Here is a 26152-nt window from a genome sequence, read left to right as displayed (position 1 = left end):
TTTTAATGAAAATTCATTCTAAAAAAGTTAATAATATAAAAAATTAAAAAACAATTTTAGTTACAAATCTTGAATCGTTAAGAATGATCTAAATGATTAACTTGAAGAACCAAACCCTATTCTATCATTGTGTAATACTAAAACCAGCCCCTCTAAGAAATTGAGTGAATTGCACCGTCTTTACACATAAGATTCTCGACACAAGCCTAGTCATGTTGTGCATTGTCGGGTCATGCCGTGCTAGATGACTTACTCTAGGTATGTTTGTGGTTTGATTTAGGGCTTTTAATTTATTTTTTAAATACTAATATTTGCAAAATTGATTAGGTGTCAAATTTAAAAAAGAAAAATTTACCATATTCTAAATGACTTAAAATTATGAATTCTAGAACCTAGATGACACATTTTAAAGGTCCTTAAAATTGGTCAAATTGAAGCCCAAGTAATGAAGTAATTCAATTGTAAAAAAAAAAAAAAATAGTTACAATGTATATAGAATTTAGGTCACATTTTGAAAATTTCTCTTTTAACATATTTTACATCCCATTTTCCCACCCCTTATTTAAACAAGAGCCACTTGGTAGATACAAAGGACTTTTCACAAAGCACTATTACCTGTGTGCGGCGGTGCAAGTTTAGGCTAGGCATCAGGAAGTGAGAAAGATACTTAGAAGTGAGAAAGAATGTCTACCGGCGGTTGCACTTTCTCGTCCGATGACATCGTGATTAAGTCCCCAACTGATAGACGGTTGTACAGATACATACAACTTCCGAATGGCCTCTGCGCTCTGCTAGTTCACGATCCCGAAATTTACTCTGAAGAGAATACTGAACGTGTTGAGAGTGCTGAGGATGAAGATGAGGAGGACGAAGATGAGGACAGCGATGATGAAGAAGACGAAGGTGACGATGACCTGGACGAGGAAGATGAGAACGAAGAGGAACAAAGTTGTAAAGCAAAGAGTGTCTATCAGTCCAAGCAGGTTTACTTGTCTTCTCTATTCCATTCACATTTTAGCTGCATTTGCCAGTATCTACTGCTTTGTAGAGATTGTTAATGGTTGACAACTTTGGAAACTTGATTTGTAGATACTGCTAGAAAATCTAACACCTTTTTGTTGTGTTCGATTGCTCAAGATCATTGTCATTTTCTGTATTGAATGTTGAATCTTGGTACTATTGGCTTGTAACCTGGAGGGACACTACAACTATACACTAATAGGCACTGGATTTAGTTCTAGTTTTATCAATTATATCATCATGATTTTCACACAATCAGATTCTTTTTGCAGGCTGCAGCAGCAATGTGCGTGGGCATGGGTAGCTTCTCCGATCCTTTTGATGCCCAAGGCCTTGCACATTTTCTAGGTTTGTCTAACAACCATTCGTTTTATAATAAAGTGAATTACATATACTTGCATAATGCACCATTTAATATATACTGGTACTTTTTCAAGCATAGCATTTCAATAGTTGTAAATAATGCATGATGTGCTATGGTGTCTTCTTCTGGCAAGTTTGCTCCACTTTAATAATCTTTCATCTTCATTAGTGGGTTCCTTGGATTCACTTCCTCTTCTGTGACATTTTCTACTCGAGAATTTGTTTCACTGTCAGGACTGCCTTCATCTTGGGAATCTGCCACCAAATGACAAGAAAACAGAAAAGAACTATAGAATGGAAAACTCGAACTAACTTTATTGATTGACTATAAAGTCTAAAACAAGAATAATAAGTGTCCACCAACAACATGGGAAATGCAGTAAGTAAATACTAAATCAAACTAACATTATTCCTAACTATTTGGAACTGAAATGACTGAAATACATTTAAACCAAACTCTTAGTTACTGGTTAGCGAAATACACGTTTTTGGTTAACCAGAAGCACATGCACCATAAAGTACATCAATGTGCAGTTTAATTCTTGACAGAAATATCATAGTTTTGGTTTAAAAAATAATTAAGTGGCTACTCCATTTTTTAAATCAAAACTGATTTCCAAAAGCTTTCATGATTATGTTGTTTCTCACTCTAAGGAGCGATGATTTAGCCATTACACCTCTTGGATTGGTTGTAGAAAAGTTTTAACTTGAATTTGGTAACGCGTTACTATAGACAATCTTGACATATGCAAGATAGAAACGACTGGTCGTAATCACACAAATGTGCAAAATAGGATAATTGTGCCTTGATGATGTTAAGATCAATGAGTTCATGATTGGATTTACATTCTCTTCTCCACAAGTATCAGTAATAATGAATTATGTGTTTTCTCAAAATGAAAAAAGATTTATGTGTACTTAAGATCCTCACCCTTAAAATAAAACCCTGCTCTATATATATGGTTTCTTCCGTTAGCAGCTTAAGCCTCTTGTACTAGTTCTTGAATTGACGGTGCCGTTTGTGTGTTCGTCCAAGGTCACATTTGACTAGACTGGTTTTTTTTTTTTTTTTTTTTTTCTGTTCCCGAGTTTATTCTCAAACGAGAAGGAGACACACCTACCACTCCTTATTGTGTTAAGTTATGTGTACACTCCTTATTGTGTTAAGTTGTGTGTACACTCCTTATTGTGTTAAGTTGTGTGTTTGGATTTTTATTTGATGTCTCTTTCCACGGACCACTAAATTGAGCCTTTTTCATTTTTTGCAAAAATAAAACCGAACCAAGTTAGTCATCATTAGATTGACGTTTGCCATCATCACCTCTATGAAGATAAGAGTTCTTTGGTTTCTATTTGCATGCTTCTCATGTCGTTGGCTTATACATTGTGCTGGTCTTCTTTGCATAATTGCTTGAAGGATTCAAACAATCTTTAGAGTAGGTTGAATGATGTTAGCAATGAATTTTTGGGAGAATTGGATTTCAAACAGTTTTTCAATATGCTTTAATGTTAGGTTTGTTGAAGAACATTCAAGGTTTATTCGTTGTTTTCTTTTTACATTTACTAGTCATCTTTATCCGTGATTTTCATGGTATTAATGGAATGTAACTTTGGCCTAAAAAAATAGATGCACACAAATAATTATCACTTTGACTGGGAGCTTCCTTATTCTTTCCCTTTTTGTAACTAATCGAATGGTTGATTGATGGGACATAGTGTTGATTATGATGATATTCATATTATGTTTATGTAATTGATTCAAAACGATTGTATTTATCTGGTTTATATATTTTATATTTAATATAACACTCTATCTTAGATTCTTAGCTAGTACATACAAGTTTTTTCTTTGAACGTAGGAAGCTAACATGACACACTATAGCCATGACTTTCAATTCCATTTAAGGCGTTTTAAGTGGGAATCGAATCCGTGACCTTTAGTCTCTTAGGAACCACTTTTGCCACCTGAACTACCTTAGTGGGACAATACATACAAGTTTCTAACTATAAATAATAATGTATTAAGTTGTTAGATAGTGTCTCTTTAAGATTGATGTTCATCCCTTCTACCAAGTATCCTTTTCCTCTCCATCATATATATTCGCCACATTACATATAGAAGAAATGCAAGTATGTCACTTGCAAGTACTTGCGTCACCATTGGATTTCCTTTTTTGTGCACTAACTTGTATATGTGTAGGAAATTTTGAAATAAGTGACTTCAGCTCGTTCTTGTGAAATGCTGGAGTAATGAACTAATGCTCCATATAATCTGAATTCTCATATACAACACAATCATATTTTTATTTTTGTTCTTCTTTTGAGGGTGAGAATTCCCCTGAAGACATACTTACTATTTATCTTTCCTGGCTATTTCTGTTTTCGTGAATGTTGCTTTCTAAAATTCTATTGGTTTCTTTCACAGAACACATGCTCTTCATGGGGAGTAAAGATTTCCCGGACGAAAATGAGGTTGGTTAATTTGTTCATTTAAATGTTTGTTTTTTCCGTAAGTGTAAAGATCTTATATTTTCATTATTGTGTTATTCTTAAAGCTTTTTTTGCTAACACTATCATTTTTTTGAGAACGTTGGGTTCCGCTTCTCCATTGGAGTGCGACTAATCCCCACGGGTTAAGCACATAGCCCGTAAATACACTTGATCAATTTAACCATATGTGCCGCCTGACGGGTTCGAACCTAGGACCTTAGGGAGGCTGGAGATATCCACCTCTCTATTATCATTTTAAAGCTTAAGCAATTAAGAAATTTGGTTTCCAACCTATTAGGCTATCCTTCTTTCCCTATCACCTACCCATAAGAGTTTGTTTGACAATAATATACAGGTTCTTTTTGTTGACACTCCCTTGCAGCCTTCCATGGAGAATCTGGACATCACATTCTCTAGGTAACTTACTTGCTCAATGTTCAACAAACCTCTCTTGATGTCCCTTGTGATCTCCATTCCTAGTAGCCTCTTAGCCTTGCCAAGATCTTTCAATTGAAACTCCATTCCCATCAGCTTTTAATTGCCAGCATGCCCTTACATGTAATGAGCATATCATCAATATATAATCTCAATTGTGCAAATAATTTCCGTAAAATTAATAACTTTATAGACATGGATTACATAAAATAGCAGAATTAGGACTTTCTAATAGGAATTTCCTGGATTATCTTAGAAGTTTCCCCAAGACAGTAAATTTTGATGCCCACTTTGATTAGGCCATGACTTTCATTACATGGACGGTAGTTGGAGTCGGCGGCTCTCCTAGGGTTCCCTCATCTGGGATCCCCGGGGAAGAGGATTAAGTTGGCCTTAAAATTCGTGCCATGCTTTAAATATCTTCTAAAGCTTAGGCCTAATGTTGAGTTTATACCCTAGTTTTTTTTTCTTTTCATGTACATCATAGTTTGGTGTTTTCATTTGCTAGTATGATAGTTACTTGTCCAAGCATGGTGGTACATCAAATGCTTACACGGAGGTTGAGCATACATGCTACCATTTTGAAGTCAAAAAGGAGTTTCTTGAAGGTGCATTGAGAAGGTAAATCATTAGCAAAAATCTTCTATATATGTTGGAAGCTTGAGATTTATTATAATTCATTTGACTGAACCCTGCTTTGGCCTAATGAAATGATCAAACCAGTAAGAGATGCCTTTCTTTCTAGATGGAAGCTTTCAAATCTTACCTACCTCCAAATAATGAATCATTGTTCTGCAGCAAATATGACTATTAATTTTCTCAGATATTATTGAAATGCAAATTATAATTAAATAAAAATGTTTTTGTTAAAATAAAGGTGGTGTTCTTTGTAGAAGTTCAGGTTTTCACTTGCAGTTTATTCAGGGGCATAATTCTCCAAATAAATTGGATGGAATTCAATATGTTTATCTTAGTTTTTTTTGTTTTCTTTTTAAAATCCCAATGAAACTTGTAACTGTTTCTAGGAACTGGTGTTCCAGAGATAAATCTTAGGTGCATAATGAAAAAAGACGTACAATTGTTTATGCTTTTGGTTACTCTTCTTCTGTGTCGACTTTTCTTCTAAAACAAAAGACTGTATACAGATGTGTTGAAGTGTATATATTTCTTTTATTACTTATTTGATTAAGTAGAATGTTCTAAATTAATAATAACATCAACAATATCATTTCTCTATGAAATAACAATGGCTAAATTTTAAACTTAACCACTTGTCTAGAATTTCCGTCTAGATTAGAAAAGGATTAAATTAAAATCCAAAATCTCTGATTGGTTATTGATAAATGCTTAATCCTAGTTTTACATGACAATCTTACTAAAACTGTTGAAAAGGGATAATTTTGCACGTTATAAAGCAATGCATTTCAAAGGACATTGTCACAAATGAATGGGCTGGACTCCTTTGAACTTTATAAACTTGTAACGTGCATGACTATTGAAAAGGGTAATTTCAGTAAGAGGGTAATTTTTTGTACTTTGTCTAATGGTTTTGATTGTAGCTTCAAACACTGCCTTGAGGTCAATGAGGAGAGCATTACTATTACTAAAAATTATCTACACTAAGATGTTAACAAAAAATCTTTGCTTCTTAAATAAATAAATTAATTCTTTAGCTGCATCTTAATCCTGTATATGAAATTATCTCAGAAGTCCAGTACTATTGTGAGAGAACTAAATAAACTGATCTGGGTCACTCTTCATCATTAAGCCAAAAAAAAGGCCTTAATTTGCAAACTATAAAAACTAGATGTCCATGTGTATCTTCATATGCTCTATGTGAAGCTGTTGTATTACCTCAACACAACAACAATAATTCTTTATGTGCTTACTACAAGGTATTGTTCCATTCTCTGTGCAGATTTTCTCAATTTTTTGTTTCACCTTTGGTGAAAGTTGAAGCCTTGGATCGTGAGGTCCTCGCCGTAGATTCAGGTGATTATTAATGTAAAATATGAAACTGATGTTTACAATTAGAAGACTCTTTTCTTATACAGGTTTCCTTAACATTCCTTGTATCTTCTGCTTCTCTATTATTACTGCCTGGATTCTACTGATCTGTGTCCTTTTGCTTAATGATTTACCATGCGTTGAAACATCATGGTAGAATTTAACCAGGTTCTGCAAAATGATTCTTGCCGCCTTCAACAATTGCAATGTTTTACATCAGCGCCAGGGCATCCTTTTAATCGCTTCTTCTGGGGTAGGGTTATGATCCTGTCCAGCTCGTCCTTTTCTTTTATTCTTGTTTTTCTTTTACTTGACATGTTTTTCTTTTACTTGAGATGTTTTTCATTTGAATAATATCTTGTGATTGAATGAAAGGGAACAAGAAAAGCTTGGTTGATGCAATGGAAAAAGGAGTTAACTTGCGGGAGCAAATATTCAAATTGTATAATGATCATTACCATGGTGGTGTGATGAAACTAGTAGTCATTGGAGGAGGTAAGTTTTAGGTTCTGGCTTTTCATCTTTCTTAATATTGTGCTGAATCTTATTTTGGTTGTGCTTGCTCAAGGAATGCAAAATCTATTTCACTAGTGATCTCCAATTGTTTCAGTACCTGTTTCTATGTCAAAATGGAATTTTACCTGATAGCTTAATAAGTTATTAATTCCACTGAGTGATGGATTTTTGTCTCAGCAAATCATGTTACTTGTTCAATGGAGCTGTTGCGTACTTGTGTTTATGATTGTTAAATACTGTGTAGATGGGACAGTGCGAGAAATGTGTTAATACAGTATTTCAGCATATAATAATTATGTTATAGGTTTGACCTCATATTTGAATCTAAAAGGATTATAATCTAATTAATAATTTTAAATAGATAATTAGCCTAATATATCATTTGATTCTAGAATAGAATCCCTACCTAAAATGTCACATATTTCTAAGCATAGATTACATGTGTAATTCACTAATTTTAAGAATTTGTCCCTCACAATAATATTAACACTTTTTTATCTACTCAAAGCCAAAATTATGAGAACCTAATAGTAGCTCTATATCTAAAGTTTGGGACACAAAAAGAACAAAGGAAAAGCCTGGTGTGACCACTACAGAGAGACATAGCATGCTAAAGATAAATGCTCGAGAATCCATGGGAAACCAACTAATTAGAAACTAAATGGAAAGGCGAATGTTGTTTCAGAAAACAAAAATCAAGTCAGTTTCAGCAATGAGCAACTCACTACCCTATAAAAACATGAGTAGTACCTTGAGCCCGCTCCATAATCAATCTCAATCTAGAATGATAGCCCAAGGTATTTATCTACTCGGAAAAAAGCTCACTTAGACGTATGTACTTGTACAACTAGCTCACTTAGACGTATGTACTAATAAAAGGTCATTTAAACGTACGTACTATCAAAAATTAGCTCATCTAGCCTTTTTTAGTAAACCATGATTAATTTTTATTGTTTAATTTATATATTTAATAATTAAATATTAATATATTTTCTCTCTCATTCCTTTTCATTTATTAATAATAAATGAATCCTCTATTTTTTTTTTATCTTTTTTATTATTTCTATATAACATTTATTATTGATTATTTTAATTTTATTTTATATATATACATGAGTATTCATCATTAATTATTTTAACTTTATATTTTTTCTTCTTTCTTATATTTATATTCACATAAATTATTAATTATTTTAAAATTGTTTGGATTCAATGATTGAATATAACAATGAAAATCCTTTCAATAATGAAAATTCTTTCAACAATAAAAATTCTTCAACACAAAAATAAATTAATTAAGAATTAAAAATTGAATAATAATAAAAACTCATTCATCAAACCCAAAAGAGTAATAATCAAATATTAGACAAAATAATGCACTTACTACTATAAGTCGTGAATAAAATTAAACAAAAAATTATTAATTTTATTTTTGTTTATATTAAATTAAATAAGAAAAAATTATTCAATAAAATATTACAGTAAAACATAAAATTTATAAATAAGTTGTTAAATATTTTTCAAAAATGAGAATTTAAGCAATATGAGAAATAAAAATTAATAAAAATGGAAGATAACATATATATATATAAAAGAGAAATTAATATTAAAATAATAAAAAAAATTAAGAATAAAATAAATTACCTGGTTTAATTAATGAAAAAGAAGGAGAGAGAAAATATATTAATATTTAATTAATAAATATATAAATTTAAAAATAAAAGTTAACCATGGTTAGTAAAAGAGGCTAATTGAGCCAATTTTTGATAGTACATATGTTTAAATGATCTTTTATTAGTACATACGTCTAAATGAGCTAGTTGTACAAGTACATACGTCTAAGTGAACTTTTTTCCTATCTACTCTTTTGTATTCCATCCAAGCCTTAAACAATAGCTAAAATATTGACTCCGGACATTACATTATATGACGGGTAATTAATCTTTTATACAATAATCATACTTTAGGAAGTTCAAGGTGTTTGAGCATTGTTGGAATCTTAGCTATTGTGCTGGGAGAAGAATTAATTAGGATTTTTAATGGAATTATCCTTAAAGAGTTCCACTAGTAGAAAATTGGCAATGCTAAACTAGTGTCTTGTTTTTACATTCTTAGCCAAGAATGCCACTGAATTCTTCATTAATCGTTTGATCTCATTCTATCATTTTAGCGAACTCTAGTAGTTATATTTTAACTTGGCATTATTGACTTAGTTCTTTATATTTAAGCGAAGACATTTTCTTATAAAGATCAAAATTCCTTTTATTGTGAAGTTTGTTTTCATCCAAAGGTAACTTATATACGTGACCTTTGAGGGTCCTAATTCCATCAAGAGCTAGCTGGTTTGTCTCGTTTATCGACTTCCATACTCTCATTATGTAGATATATCTATAAAAGAAAAGTATGAGGTTGCTAGCATATTCAAAAAGTTTCATTTTCTTGTCCAAACCTAATTCAAAATTTCAATTGAAATCTAAAAAAAAAATGCTAGAGAATATTTAGCTCTCTTTTTGCGTCCTACCTTTCTTCACTTCGGATAATCCATACAAGTTGTTGTGTAAATTTACCTCAACAAAATGATGTAGAAAGGAAAAATAGGCACATTCTTGAAGTAGTCAAAGCCCTAGTGTTCATCACTTAAGTTATATGCTTAACAGGTTTTAGGGATCATGGATGTAATCACATCTTATCCATGTAATTAATAGGTTACCTACAAGGGCTTGAAATTCCAACACCTTTCCCCACTCTGTTCCAAGCTTTTCCTCGCACCAAATTTTTGTCACCTATCATCCGTTCAAAGGTCTTTGGTTGCTCGACCTTTGTCTACCATCACTCACCCCACCATGTTAAAACTTGACCCAAGAGCTATTAAGTGTCCTCTTAGGATATTCACCCAATCAAAGAGGGTACAAATGTTACTCTCCATTAACTAAAAAGACATACCACTCAATGGTGTCACTTTCTTTTATATTGAATCCTTCTCCGCAAGACTGAGCTAATGGGAGAACCAACAATATGAATCTCAGTATTGGGAGTCCACACTTTATCTATCAAATCCAACTGACACTCCAGAGCTTATACTCATCATACAATTCCACCATAACCAAATCTCTTAACATGTCAGATTTTAAAAGACCCATTCCACCTAAGTTTAATCCTACTCACATTCTCACTCCTGTTAGTGTCAACAATAAGAGGAATACAGAACCAAGAACTAATGAACACTCTTATAAACCCTACTCTAGATCCTTTGATGCAAGTAAAAAACAACTTACACTGCGATGAACCAATTGCATTGAGAAATGAGTAAAAAAATGTACTAAACATCCTATGGAATAATGTAAAATATCACATTTTGTTTCTTTGTTATAAAGGCTTTTGTTACATGTATTGGCTTTGCCTATATTCCAAAGTATGTAAGTGAGACACGCACGCCTAGCACATCTGTTCAAACGACAATTCACCTCAAAATCTAACACCACAATTGTTTACATAAATGAAGATGTTCTCTGTATGATTTGATTTTTTTTTGACGAATATTTATTTCATTTAGGAGGTTAGCACAACATCTCACCGCCATGACTCCAAATTTGAATAAGTGTGTTCTGAGTGGAAATAAAAAATGAGATTTCAACCTCTTAGGTCAAAAGACTCAATTAACTTTGCATGTTTCTGTCACAAAGTTAATTTATTGAAATTCTATCTATCTGAACTATCTTATACACTTATAGGCTATGACTTTAACTGGGTATATTTATTTAATGATAAAAGAGTGGTACTGGTTGTCTCAGATTGATGTCCTTAACTTCTTTGTCTGGATACTACAGAAACTTTAGATGTGCTCGAGAGCTGGGTAATCGAGTTATTTAGCTGTATCAGAAAAGGTCCGTCATTAAAGCAAGAAATTAAGATGGAGAATCAGATCTGGAAAGCCGGTAAAATTTACAAGCTGGAGGCAGTTAAAGATGTTCATATACTTAATTTGTCCTGGGCGCTACCTTGCCTCCGAAAGGACTATCTGAAGAAATCAGAAGATTATCTTGCTCATCTAATTGGGCATGGTGAGTTTTTCTTTTCCATGTAAATGTTCTTCAACTAAAATGTATATAGAAGTCCTTGTTATATTAGCTATTTCAGTTTTTGGAAGCAGTTAATATTGTTATTTGCTGAAACCTAATTATTATTCGACAATAACAAGGATAGATTTTTATATGTTTAGGCTAGAATTATAAAAGTTGTGTCCAAATTTTCCAAGTGTTAGAAGTTGTTTGCTGACTGCTATAGATGAGATGATTCCCCTCTTAGAGCATTCAAGATTTATATCATGCATATCTGTACTTGTTTCTTTTTCATCCTAATGCCATATGCTAAGGCACCATGATGATCTGAAGGGGTATGTGTTCAAATTGGTGAAAAAAGTATATGTTTGTTATGCAAGAGATGATTGTCTACTAGATGCCATAGCTATTGTGCCACTGTTCTTAGTCAGTTTTATATTCTCATTTGCATTTCGGTAGATCTGTTATGTCTGACAGTATGAATTATTCTATTTGTGTTACAATTGCTCTTTTTAAATTATATTCTGCTATTTTATTCTCATTATATAGAGGTATAAATCTTTGTGGAAAATACAACGTGTTAATGTACAGAGGGTAGAGGGAGTTTGCTTTTCATTCTAAAAGCTAAAGGTTGGGCAACTTCGATATCTTCTGGTGTTGGAGATGAAGGGATGCATCGTTCGTTGATTGGTTATGTTTTTGGTGTATCCATTTATCTTACTGACTCTGGCATGGAAAAGGTAAGTGCTTGATCTTGGTTTCATTGGTATCCATGCTTGACTCTATTGAAATATATTATAACTCATAAGTTATCATCGAATAACAATCTTTCTCAATTTAATTCACAAAATTCTTTGTTTTTCTCTTACAAAAGTGCAAGATTTGAAATCTAAACTAAATAACATAAAAATAGTTATAAATAACTGAATGCATAATTATATAAAATTCAAATCTAATCTTTTCTGAATCATATTAATATTATATTATAAGATACTATTCCAATTTCATAATATAATATAATATAATATAATATATTTCAACAGACTGATTGATCTTTTAGGAAATATTATAAGAGGATTTTTTAAATAAGTGGAAATTATCTAGCAAAAGAATTCCTTAAGTTTAAATCCTTTGTTCCCCTGAACTTAGTATTATCTTGGTAAAGTAAATAAGTTGTTGGAGCTCATGCAAGCATTTTTTGCAGAGTAGACTTAACATAATGTTTTGTCTATAAATGGTTCCAACTTCTATAAAGTTTTGGTCCTCAATCTAGACAAATGACATAGAGGCCCGTGTTCATCCTTCCGATGTCATCTGTCATCATTGCCTTGTGCAGTGACTTCGTGCTTAGAAAAAGAAGTTTATTTTTATGTAGTCGCTGGAAAAAGAAAGGAACAAAAAAGAAGTCTCTTTATTATTTATTTTGTTGGGAAGGCATAATGTGCCGGTGTTAAAACAAATGAACAGCCCGCGGCGATACTCACAAAAACAATGCACCCAACATCAAAACATGTGTTGAAACCCAAAAACAACCAAATGAACAGAGCTATACACTTTACTACTACTAAACCGAAAAACGCTATAAATCAGAATAACTGAAACAATGTATCCAATGATACTCAATGCTCAACCAAAATTATCATCTTCAAAAGACTTTCACCTAAACCCACAAAGAGAAAAGCCATCAACAAAATGTCACCCTACTTGGCTCCAACCCAACACCCTATGTCCTTGGGCCAACCGGAAAATCAGATTCAAAAACAGGACATAGCTCCACATAATGGACTCCAAATCATCCCCTATAAGAAAAACATCTGCATCCCAACTACACTTTTTAAGTAAGAGTCAATTGAAAAAAATTTAGCACATAAATTTCTCTTCGTAACACAACACTTACAAATTGTTTTCCAAAACAGCTCCTTGTTTCTTGAACTACCACCAAAAACCCTATTATTTCTCTCACACCACACTTCATAGACAATGATTATGAATGTACACTTATAGTACACTAGAGAGCAAACTACCTATCTCGGAACATCATTTATCTTGTTTTTATGATATTCGAATGCTGGCCTCTTCTAATAATCATATATTTCAAGCCTTTACCCCAACTGTTGTAGAGAAACTGCACTAGAAGAAAATGTGGTTGATACTCTCCTCTTCTCACCTACATAGAAGAATTTTTTTTTTATCATTGATTGTTTTCAGTTTGTCCCTAGAAGCAATCATGCATAACGCCATAACCTACAAAACAATAATCCTATGCCTTGGCACACATTCCTTGGCCCACACCACTTTCCACGACCTTACCTCTTCTTGTAAGTTTTGAAGGCAGATAATTTGTTATGTACATTAATTCTCCACCTCCAGTTATTCTCGTTACTAAGAATATGGAAAAGTTCCAACATATATTTAAGCATTTATCTCTCCACATGATACTGATTTATATTATAATTATTATTACTTTCTAACCATTAGATAGCTGAGTGTTTCCTTTTGTGTATTTGATGTGGTTTCTTCAGATCTTTGAGATTATTGGCTATATATATCAATACCTCAAGTTACTACATCAAGTTTCTCCGCAAGAGTGGATTTTCAAGGAACTTCAGGATATTGCAAATATGGAGTTTAGATTTGCTGAAGAACAACCTCAAGATGATTATGCTGCAGAACTTGCAGGTTCCAATTGCTCACTCATATTTTTTTCTTCTTCTTTCTTGTTTGTTTAAACATTTAAAAAAAAAATTGTTCTTTGAGATACTTGAGAGATATTGTTGTTCTAAGATCTAACTCACCTTATGCTCAGGGTTGGGTTATATTCCTTGAACTCCATAATGAGCCCCATCTTATTATTTCACCATTTGTGTGCATTCCACATTATACTCTATATCCTTTGCTTGAAGCCATGATTTTTTGCATACATTAACTTTATGATGACTGAATAATTTAGAGTCCATCACATGATCTATAATAAAATTATTTGGGCTGATGATTATATCTTAGTCTTTCTTTTTGAAGTTATCTGTAAAAGTATTTTATTGCAGAGAATCTGATTATTTACCCCCCTGAGCATGTTATATGTGGTGACTATGCATATAAGATTTGGGATGAAGAGAAGATCCAATATCTGCTGGGTTTCTTTTCCCCAGAAAACATGAGAATCGATGTAGTATCAAAGTCTTTCACCAAGCTTGAAGGTAATGTTTTTGTTCTACATTTTATTGAGTTGTTCTAAGATGCTCTATTTACTCAGCTTTTTTCTATAATTGGTGAAGGTCTTTTTTCTATAATATGTTTGTTTGTTTGTTTGTTTGTTTGCATAATATTTCTATAAGATGTATGGATTGTCATAAAATATTATGTAGTATGTTTGTGTATATTTTTAAAATGTTGAACCTATTTCAAGATAGACAATAGTTTTTCAGAAACAAATTTTAACTTTGTAGATTGTGGGTTGATGAGTTAATTGCATAAAATATTATGTAGTATGTTTGTGTATATTTTTAAAATGTTGAACCTATTTCAAGATAGACAATAGTTTTTCAAAAACAAATTTTAACATTGTAGATTGTGGGTTGATGAGTTAATTGCATAAATTCTCATCATATCTCTTAGAGCCTATTAATGAGTTTGTCTTTATCCTATGATTTGAGTTGCTAAGTCTTCGTATTGCATTCTTTGGCATTACAGATTTGCAATGTGAACCATGGTTTGGATCACATTACCTTGAGGAAGATATCCCCACATCTTTGATGGAATCATGGAGGAACCCAACAGAGATTGATACGTCTCTACATCTCCCAGCAAAAAATGAGTTCATTCCGTGCGATTTTTCTATTCGTGCTGATGGATATTCAAGTGATTCAGCAGATTTAATTTTTCCAAAATGTATACTTGATGAACCACTAATGAAATTATGGTACAAACTTGACAAATCATTCAAACTCCCTCGTGCAAATACGTATTTCCGGATTGCGCTAAAGGGAGCTTACCAAAGTGTGAAGAACCATGTGTTGACTGAATTATTTATTCTACTACTTAAAGATGAGCTCAATGAGATCATATATCAGGTTGGTGGTTTCCTCTTTACAAATTAATGAGAAAAAAGAGGCATAATTTATTTGTATCCTAGATCTAAGCGTTAAGGAAAGCAACTACTATTTATGATTTCAAGATCTTTAGTTGTTCAACTAGCCCTCAACTACAAGAGTGATTTCATCTTATTGGTTTATCAATTTCTCTAACAAATCTTTCAAATTAGTTTGGTGTCTTTGTGATGCTTACTCTAAGACTGTCTTATATGTATTTTTAGTCATGTTCCAATGCATGCTGGTACTTCCTTTTTGCAGTATTTAGAATATCAGTTAATTCAATTGACAATCCATGGATATTTCTATTTGTGAATTTCATGCTTCAGTTGAACTTGTTTAGCCTCTAATAATTTCACTGACTTAAGACACACTATATCCCCTAGTTTAAACACCCTAAAATCCAGAATAGGAAAACCTTGAGATGTGTTCCATTGTCTGGCGAAAAACTCTATTTTATTCCATCTTTAGTTGCAAATATGGCATCACTTTTAAGGTACTTCACGTAATTTGTGCTGCAGAACTTATCATTTTCCTAGTCATCCATTGATTTTGTTAATACCATTCAGTTGTCTAACAACATTGTGGCAGCTTAATTTTTCTATTTTGAGGCTAACCAACCCAAAGCTATGCTCCACTTAGTTTTCTCCTTTTACAAGAAGTCAAACCATCATGGGATTTATAGTATAGCTGATTGAGCTCCAGTTTTTTTTATCTCAAAGGAAGATACTCATTTGTGCATTTTGCGGCTCACCATTTATATTTTTGAAGAAATCAAATTGGCACAGTGAATTGATTAAGTCATCACAGTGCATGTCTATATAGCTCAGAATCCACTAGAGCAGACCTTGTAGTTATTAATTGAAACATAAATCATTCATGTTCTTATTTCTTTAAGCTATGATATTACTGTATAGTAAGATGTAAAAATGGTGTTTTGTGCTAAGATGATGTCGTAAGTGTGCCTAATTTAGGTGTTTGTCACATGTCCTGTAACTATTAGACATGTATACTTTCTCTATCAGGAATAGTCAATTCTTCTTACATTTTGTGTTAAGGTTATACTCTTGTTGATTAAAGATGTTGGGAATAGATGATTCTACAAAAATTGAAATATTTATCAGACTTTATTCCATTCATGACATTGAATCACATAATCATTTTATCCACGATCTTATGCATGACATGTCTTTTGGTGCTGCATGTGACAAGAATTTTCTTCCACTTCTCTTGACAGGCCAGTGTTGCGAAGCTGGAGACATCTGTGTCTCTTTTTAGTGACAAACTAGAGCTAAAGGTGTATGGCTTTAATGATAAGCTTTCAATTCTATTATCCAAAGTTTTGGCACTGGTCAGATCTTACTTGCCAACTAATGACCGTTTCAAGGTACTGCAACTAATTTTGTGTATTACACCTCATTTGTTTTTGCGCTTATTACTTCTTATGAAATGTTTGTGGCGACGGAGTTCCCATGTTATAGTTTCTTATCATTATCATGTGAATTCCATTGAAATCAATATATTTTTTTTGGTATAAATTATATTTAGTAAGCTCAAGTCATCTCTTACTTTTATAAAGTGACTTTTGATATTCTAAAGAGAGAGAAACTACTGCCATTCACCTCATACCATTACCCACCCCTCCAATCCATTCAACCCCTCCCTACACAACCATCCCCCTCGCCACCCTTCATCCGCAGTCCATACAGGGATGTTCTCACAGATTCGTCGACCAGATTATGGAGGCATCCCTGCCTTTAAGGAACCAAGATGATTATTCTCAAAGGTCACTTAAGACCTGCTGCCATTTCCTGCACCGAGAAAGGATCACGGAAACCATGAACGATTCGTTTCAGCATCTCTGATGCTCGTCTCTTAGCTTCTTAAACTCAAAAACTAAATATGAAATACAGAAAGATGGGAGACTTCAAGGATCAGAAAAACCATTCATCGAGGTCCAATCTGTGGTGTTATACTCTGACTCTACCTTCTGCCTCATCATTCCTCTAGGTGACAATTCTTTTCACACTAACCTTATGTAAGGCATCATACTGCACTAAACTAGGCAGCCTCTGAGGCCGCCGCCCCATATTCACTCGAGCATCCGCATGGGAATTAATCTCCATCTGTGAACAAAAGAGAAGGTTTTAGCTCTTCAGCGGAAGATATTCAAGTGTGCGTGTCAAATACTCTTCTATTGGAGGCAAAGATGAAGTGCGAGACCTTTACGACGCGTCACATTTGTCCACTCTTTCATCGAAAGCAGACGAACAAATGGACATGCTATGGACACAAAATATCTTTTCAAAGATGAAATCATTTTAGCAGATTAACCCAACGCCGGAGCTCTCCAAAGATGCTTGGATCAAGCTTGTAGGTCTTTTGATTCATCTTTGGAACTAGGAAGTCTCCAAAAGATCAGAGATAGCTGTGGCGGTCTAGTCTCAATCAACAAAGCGACACTGGAGAAGAAAAATGTCAAATGGGCAAGAATATGTAATCTTCAAGCTAGAATCAACGTTGATGACGGTGATCTCGTCTACAATGTTTCAGTCTGGTCGGAAAATCCGGTCCATCTGTTTCGCTGAAAGACTTCAGCCCTACGTCCTTGTTTCCCATAGCGATGACAATCCCGATGCTACCAGATATTCATAAGGCGTCTCATTCTCATTCCATGTCATCGGGTACCACTCGCTCAAATATTAACACACGTGTCCTCCCCATTCCACAATCAGGCCAGCGAAATCCCACTATCCCAATGTCTTCAAATCGCTCAATCCCACTCCCCAAATTTTTACCACCCACCGAAAATGGATGACCCCCCTAGTTGTACATATCAGAATGTTTTCTCCCCAGCCGCCTTTTATTGTAAAAGACGACCCCACCCAACTTTTGCCAACCCAAATATCTACTGTTCCGACCCACCAACTCCATCCCAACACCGTCCAACTAATCTATTTTCCTCATTCCAAACTTTTTCACACCCAGCCTTCCTTTGGTCAAGCCCAGAAAGATATCAATATTGCAGATTCATACACTTCATCCGGCGATCAAAACATTTGTAGGATTCCATCTCGTCTCTCAACTGCTCTCTCTCAACATTTGGATCAGAAATTTCTTAGACGTCTTCTATCTGAAGTTACTGTTGATCCGTTGATCCACGACTCCTTAAATCTCATCAGCTCTCCAAGCTTTGAGGTTAGTCATATTACTCTTCTCTCAACAACATCAGTCCATCTACTTTCCCTTGGAAGGACTTATGGAAAATCAAGTTACCGTCGAGAATCACGTTCTTCGCATGGGAAGCCATTCACGGTGGCATCCTTACAAAGACAAACTCGAGAATAAGGGATTCCATTTGGTAAATAGATGTGTTCTTTGTGAATGTTTCGAGGAGACATCCGATTATCTTCCATTGGATTGTCATATGGAAAAGGAAATTTGGTCCTTTATCCAAATTCTCCTTAATCTCCAATGAGAGAGGCCATTAATTGTAGGGGAAGGTTGGGAAAATGGAATGATCAGAGCACTCTAAACAATATTGGTTCAAACTTGAAGCTAATTGTCCCAATTATGTGATGGTCTATTTGGAAAGAAAAGAATCTCAGAATCTTTTAAGAGAAAATGCATGTCATTGCTAATATCAAAAACTTCATTCTCCTTACTCTCGCAACTATCAAGAAGAAAAGAATATGCAACGGATGAGACTTCTTTGAACTTATTGGAATCTAATTTTCTTTAATTGTGTTCCCTTTTCTTTTTAAGTTCCTTTTGTTTCCTTTGAATGCTTTTCGCATTCACAACAATTTTCTTTTTGTTCCCTTTATTTAATGTACGTAGAGTGGAAGGAATTTTGAGGTTCCATGAATTCTTTATTATATATTGAACTATGGACCGATGAAAGAAGTTAATACAAAGAAAAAGGAAGATGAACAATAGAAGAGTGTAGCATGACTACTCTGTCTGGGGTTTACGTTGGTGGAGTAACTGATCAAGTGAATCTAGTTTGTACAAATAAGGATAAAATGCTATCCATTAGTGGCTATGTTTAGAAAGAAGCTCTTAAATTGTAATTTAGTATATGATACCATGGTAAATTCCAAAGAGAAATTTATTATTGAGAATATATATTTGATAATTTATTTTTAAGATACATTTTTTTTGAATAGTATCCTATTCAAATCCAATCATGCTACCCTAGCCTCCTCTAGAGAAAAACACTAGTCTGAACAATTATTATTATTTTTAAACAATAATAATATCTGTTCTCATAGCTGTATATCATAATTTTAAGTGTTATCTTGTCTATAATATCCAACAATTTTCTTGTGTGGTGAAGGTCAAACAGTTATCCAATACCTTATAATTTATATACTGAAACTAGTTCTAATATAAAGACTCGTTCAAATATAAAATATTATCACTATATAGCACCGATTAATTAGTTTGTGAAACTACAACATTGCCTTCACAGATAAGAACAAAATCTATTAACTGATAGTAAGATCTCTTTTACTGATGTAGTTCTACTGATCAAAATCTTCAGTTTACATAGGTTTTTTGCAACTTGTTGAGTGTACCATGTTTAGAGAATTTCCAACTATATTACTGTTTCTTGTATATTGCATAACGTTTTCTGCCTTTTGACAGGTTATTAAGGAAGATATGGAAAGAACTCTTAGGAACACTAATATGAAGCCTTTAAATCAATCATCATATATGAGATTGGAAGTACTCTGTCAGAGTTTCTGGGATGTAGATGAGAAATTATGTTGCCTAAATGGCATCAACCTTGATGATTTGAAAGGATTCATTCCAGAGCTTCTTTCTCAGGTATGGTGTTATATTGGATAATTTTAATTTGTGACTGCTCTGGGTAATGATGTATATTTTTTCTATGGCTTCCTTTTTGTTCTTTGTCCTATCTAAAGTAAGGTTTGGTTTAGTTTGAGATACTAACAGTAAACAAGAAAGACTCTTATTCACAAATCTGATGAATTGGGTAGCGGAGAAATTACTCTGGTGTATCGGTGCTGGAAGTAATTTTGTCTTGTCCAATTACTATATCTTTAAAGTCAAAAAGATTGTTGTTGTTGGGGAGTGTCAACACAAGTACTTATATGTATAATTCCTTTTGAAATAATGAATTGGGTAGAATTGTTAACATATCGGTTTAATGACTTGTATATAAGTTTGAACTGAGTTTCGATCATTGTGTAGAATTGTTGGAAAATCGTTCCAACCTCGGATTTTTCTTTCATAAGAAAAGCCATGTTAAACGGGTGTGATCATCAACCAAACAAACAAACCATCGATAAGTATTGTGAGTTTTGACACGCGAAGGGCCCCATACATTGCTATGAAACATTGCACTTAGAAGACGTATAATGAGCTCGAGGAAAATAAATACGGGGATTTTAGCAAACTGATAGATTTCACATTGAAAGAACTAACTTTTGACATTGATAAATAATTGGGGGAAATAGTTTAGAAAGATACATGAAATTATGATGACCTAATCTGAAATGCCAAAATATGATATTGGTATCTAAACTGGAATGAAAAGCTGAAATGAGAATGTTTTGACAGTCTAAAACTTCCTCCACGTATTATGTAGAGACCGGAGCACAACAGCACATCCAGTCCTTGTCCTCAAATCCGTGTCATGAAATTCACTAAGATTAGGGGAAATTTATCATGACATCTTAATTCAGGAGTCAATATTGCTAGTCACAATAAATTGCATTCTAAATTTTTAAACATGTAAGACATGCTTAAGGAATAATTTCTGTGTGACATAGAATGATACGAAACCAAGAATGTGTATGGTGGAACCATTACTAATACGTATGGATAAAAGGGAGGGTAATTTTGGAGAATGGATAAACAGTCAATGTGATGGGATCCTTATCACATGTTTTTGGCTTACTGTTATCCAAAGTAGTCTCCATGCGACTACCTAACAATGCAGATGCAGTGGATGGACGAGAAGACGAAGAGGGCTACACCTCAGTTCCTCCTGTCAGCTGCCTTAGAAGATGCATCTGTTCTTGTCTGAACAGATCGGGAGGGTTATTTCCGACGCCTGCGGTATGTGCTCGAGGAGGACGATCAGATATTGGTTTCCAGTTGGCTCTTTGGTGTGTCCTATTTTGCGTCTGTGGTCGCACCATGGGTCACTTCCTTTTTTGATTCAGAATTAAATTTGTTGTTGCTGTGACTGGTTAAGGCATTCGGTTCTTCTACAGTCTTCTGTTTGACAGTAGGAGTATATTTGGTACCCAACATCACATTCAGCCTTGATTCTTCTTGATCAACATGGGAGTGGATTTTGTCCCCTAATTCTATAGCAAAGTGGATCAAGATTCAAACTTAATCTGAATAGGTATTTATAAATACAATGATGTTCGACGTTGATTCAATAAGTTTGACCATCTTCCAGACAGCTCCAATGGATATCTTCGTAAGTATCGACCAATTGCCAACTTTTTGACAATTTGCTAAAATATTCAGAAGCATCCATATCTCCTTGATGGAGAGGCTGTGGAGCTATTATCGGAGCAGTAGTACCAGGATTTAACCGTATCCCATATTGACTTAGCAATCGTATGAAGCAGGAAATGTTCTTCCACATCGGTTGTCATTAAATTCAGCAACCATGACGAGATGGTTCTTCATATTCCATGCTTCGAATGATGTATCGATTATTGCCGGTGGTGGAGAGATTCCAGTAATATATCACTATTTCCCTTTGCCACAAATGAAGATTTGGACAGAATGAATGAATATTCTAATCGATGAAGAGATTCCTTCTTTCAGCTGGTTGATAAATCCGTGATTTTTTAATAATGTGTGACCTCAATTTTGGGTCCAATATCTAAGCAAATCGATCTGTACACCGAGGTGATCCATTAAGCCTGCCCTAAGTAGTTGACCAGTAGGTATTTTGTAACAAAATCGGTGATTGCCCGGTGGTGGAGAGATTCCAGTAATATATCACTATTTCCCTTTGCCACAAATGAAGATTTGGACAGAATGAATGAATATTCTAATCGATCAAGAGATTCCTTCTTTCAGCTGGTTGATAAATACGTGATTTTTTTAATAATGTGTGACCTTAATTTTGGGTCCAATATCTAAGCAAAGCGATCTGTACACCCGATGTGATCCATTAAGTCTGCCCTCAGTAGTTCACCAGTAGTTATATTGTAAGAAAAGTTTGCGAACATGAAGTGTCTAATTATAATACAATTTATTTAGAATATAATTCTTGTAATTGATAGGATGTGTTATGGCTTCATTTAGATTCAAGATAAGTCAGCTCATTCGTGATTTTTATAACCGAGCTATTATACATCCAATTGTTATAATTGTGACCAATAGATAGCTCTTTTGAAATGAGGTCAATGTTTGAAACATGCACTTTAATTTGGTTAAAGTATTCTTTGCATTAATTTTTTTTTTTTTATTTTTTTTTTCTATTTGACCTTCAATATAAACTTCCTTTGGTCACCACTTTTGGCTAATACCAATTCATGCTTCGTGAAGAATCCATATCCCATCTTGTGTATTTGTGATGCTCTTAGAAGTCGTCAAATTTTACTGTCTTTTTGCAGGTCTACATTGAAGGCCTGTGTCATGGAAATCTTTTAGAGGAAGAATCAATTGCTATAGCAAATATATTTACAAATAATTTCCCTGTGCTTCCACTTCCATTCGAAAGGAGGCATAAGGAATATATCACGTGTCTTCCTAATGGAGCTAATCTTGCCAGGGATGTCAGGGGGAAGAATAAGGTGGACACAAACTCCGTGGTTGAGGTAATTGTTTGTGGTGATTTGTTTTATTTAGCCTAAAGGATTACTATCTTCAGCACAATCATCTGGTTCTTGTTTCTTTGATGCAGCTTTATTTCCAGATTGAACCAGAATCTGGGCCTGGATTAATTAAAATGAAAGCCTTGATAGATCTCTTTGATGAAATTATACAGGAACCATTTTTCAATCAGCTTAGGTATGTAATGTCTGAAAGTATCATGATTATTTGTCTGCTTTTAATAATAACTATAACATAGAATGGCTATGACATAATAATATTCTTTTTTTGAAACTCCTAAAGAAGCATGAATTACTTATATTTGTTCAAGTTTGCATGCATATATCTATTTATCTTGTAAATAGATTGGCCTTGAGATTGGTTATTTAAAGATACCAGAAACATCTATTTTATGTTTACAAAGGAAAAAATGATTCTAATAATCCAATAATATTTACAGATATTAAGACGAGCCTATTGGAAACTAGATTTTGTCACAATCTCTATCCAAAACTAAACTGAAGTGATTTATATTATTTTTTTCCGTAGGTTTACGGATTCTGTTTTATCATGATGACATTACTTTTGGATTATGATCCAGATTATAGTGTTCTTTTGTTGCTTGGTAATACAAATTATTTTCTTGATAATGATCAAAATTATAATATAATTTTTTGCTTCATATGTGTAGAGAATTTTGTTTTGATCATAATGAAATTGTTTTTTCGATAATTTTGATTTTTGGCAAACAGTACAATTTTTTGATCTTGAAACATGAAAAAGAGTTGGTAACAAAATGACCTACATTTATCTTCTGAGCTCCCTGTTTTTCTATTTTCATAGAAGCCTATCTTCTCCCTCAAAAAGGAATTTTTAGATACCATTAAATATGCATTGGAAAATAGGTTTTGATTGGATGCTAGTGATCAGACAAAATTTTCTATTAAGACACATATTTTTCCTTAAGTTGTTTGACTGTATGGGTTCTTCTGTATAGAACAAAGGAGCAGCTAGGCTATGTTGTGGATTGCAGCCCACGGGTTACATACCGCATTTCAGGGTTTTGTTTTCGTGTTCAGTCTTCAGAGTACAACCCAATTTACTTGCAAGGAAGAATTGACAGTTTCCTAAATGATGTGAAAGGACTATTGGTAAGTTGCCATCCTCTTGAAATAGAATTGATGTGCTTGTGTTGTGTGATTACAAACTCTTCCCACTGATTACCATTTCCTATTTTACTCATGCCTTTGTTTTTGGCAGGAGGGACTGGACGAAAAAACCTTTGATAGCTACAAAAATGGATTAGTTGCAAAGTTGTTGGAAAAAGATCCTTCTCTTTCTTATGAAACTAATCGGTTTTGGGGTCAGATTGTAGATGGAAGGTACATATCCTTGTGTAAACTATTGGACTGCATATATGAATGTTAGGTTCCATGAGAATCCTCCCCACTTATAAGACAGATTTATGTTTCCTCAAATTCAAATTTAGTTCTCACATATGTCAAAATAATCATTTCTCAAATTCAATTGAAGCACTTTAGAAACTGTTTCTAATTGGCTCAGTATCACAGAACTGTATCTGTGTTCTCATGAATAGTGTATACTGACTTTTTCTCATTTTTTAGATAATGTAACTGAACTATTTAAGTTTCATTATTTTGAAAGACTTCTGAGAGATACTAGTGCAAACTTCCATATGCCCTAGACCTAGTAGAAGAGTTGTTAGTAGTTGGATCTGGTTATGTTTGATGGAAACTGTGTCCGAGCTGCTGCTCAAAAGGAGACATTTTTTTTTTCTTTTGTGGATAAACTTCATTTGGTTTCCTCAACTTGTGTCGGGCTTGTTTTGCATCTTATACTTTTAAAAATGGCCCAAACTACTTAAATCATCTCTACACAATTTTGCAGCTCTGTAATCCCAATCCTTGACTCTTTGTTTTTCTTTATAAAATATTAATAATAACATTAACGAAGTTAATTATAAGTTAACAATGAAGTACTTTGAGTAATTTTTAGAGGTCAGGGAGGCAATCCGGCTTTTGATTCATGTTCAGGAAAAAAATGAGCTTCTTTCCTATTTTTTTATCATATGTTTGGGACTTTGATAAGGTTATTCGATTCCATCTACTAGATATTTGTTTAAAAATATTGATGACCCAGATTTGTTTGTTATTTGTGCTATAACATGAATGTTGTTGTTTCAGGTATATGTTTGACATGTCTGAGAAGGAAGTTGAGGAGCTCAAGAGCGTTCAGAAGAAAGACATTATTGATTGGTATCATACCTATTTGACGAAATCATCACCGATGTGCCGCAGTCTCGTAATTCGAGTGTGGGGTTGCAACACTGAATGGAAGGATGCTGAAACACAATCTACATCCCTACATATTGATGATCTTGCAGCATTCAAGATGTCATCCAAATTCTATCCAGGCATTTGTTGATGAACTTTCTTAGCTGTGTCACCACTCATTTTTATGAGACAAATTTTACAACCCAAAATTAATATTCCATTTTTTATTGTTTTCATGTAAAAACGTTTTGAGCTATTTCCTTTGGTTCTGGAGGCACAAAGGACTTTGCGCTTTATTTTATATTTTTTTAGATTAATCTGTGTGTACTCATGGAGTTGACTTATTTTTAAGAGATTTGTGAACTTTGGATCTATGTTTCTTGTTGATTCATCATAATAAATATTTAATTTGATCTATTGTTTCATCGAGTTGAGAGTCGGTCTTATCTTAATGCTAATAGGAAATATGAATGTTTTAGTTGTAATAGACTAATGATGATTTGTGGTTATTGGGTTGAGAGATTGTATTATGTTATGGTTAATAGAGGCATTATGACTTAAAGTTGCTTAGACATTTCTCTCTAGATATTTGTAGAATGAATGATGCTTACAATGGTATATGCTATACGTAAAAGAGTATTCCTGGATAGATAGAAAATGAAGTTGGCCAATAGAGCATAAGATCCAAAACAGGTCATTCATTACAACAAAAATGGAAGAGGAGCAGGCTTATAACAAGACGGTCTTAGGGCAGTATTTTTGGAGTTTAAAAGCTCACTCAAGTTGATAATTGGACAGTTAGCTTTGCTTAAGTGGGTTATGCAAACCTCTTCCCAAAACGTCTACAATATCCCCGCTCTTAACATCCTATACACCCTGAAATCCGGACTAAACCTATCCAAAACCCTGAGATCGAATAAGAGAAGTCTTATTACGAGTTGAAAAATGAGTAATATGCTGCAATTCGGTAAATAATGAGATTAGCAGAGGTAAAAAAACACCATGTATTAATATAGGGGTTTTGTATTATTAAATGTTTTTAAGACGTCTATAACAATGGCTTAGG

The 26152-nt window shown here is 33.6% G+C and overlaps 1 protein-coding gene across 1 annotated transcript; it reads left to right on the top strand.

The window, feature by feature from the left end:
- Positions 1-607: 607 nt before the first annotated feature.
- Positions 608-25512, top strand: LOC124934156 (nardilysin-like). The gene is made up of 19 exons (XM_047474638.1): positions 608-983; positions 1293-1368; positions 3809-3855; positions 4817-4929; positions 6227-6300; positions 6473-6568; positions 6691-6810; positions 10659-10892; positions 11481-11629; positions 13412-13568; positions 13934-14086; positions 14580-14959; positions 16215-16364; positions 19628-19810; positions 22594-22797; positions 22884-22990; positions 23790-23943; positions 24053-24174; positions 24997-25512. The coding sequence occupies exons 1-19, from the start codon at positions 684-686 to the stop codon at positions 25235-25237; spliced, it is 3060 nt and encodes a 1019-aa protein (XP_047330594.1). The 5' UTR covers positions 608-683; the 3' UTR covers positions 25238-25512.
- Positions 25513-26152: the final 640 nt, after the last annotated feature.

Source organism: Impatiens glandulifera, chromosome 4 (assembly GCF_907164915.1).
Source record: "Impatiens glandulifera chromosome 4, dImpGla2.1, whole genome shotgun sequence".
In the NCBI taxonomy this organism is placed as follows: Eukaryota; Viridiplantae; Streptophyta; class Magnoliopsida; order Ericales; family Balsaminaceae; genus Impatiens; species Impatiens glandulifera.
Note: the sequence above shows the minus strand (reverse complement) of the source record. Positions and strands in the feature narration are given on the sequence as shown.

Bases quoted from the DNA above. Each gene is read 5' to 3' on its own strand.
- LOC124934156 (XM_047474638.1), top strand. From the start codon at position 684: ATGTCTACCGGCGGTTGCACTTTCTCGTCCGATGACATCGTGATTAAG. The intron at 4,930-6,226 runs GTAAATCATTAG...TTCTCTGTGCAG, and splicing joins CTTGAAGGTGCATTGAGAAG to ATTTTCTCAATTTTTTGTTT. The intron at 11,630-13,411 runs GTAAGTGCTTGA...TGGTTTCTTCAG, and splicing joins CTGACTCTGGCATGGAAAAG to ATCTTTGAGATTATTGGCTA.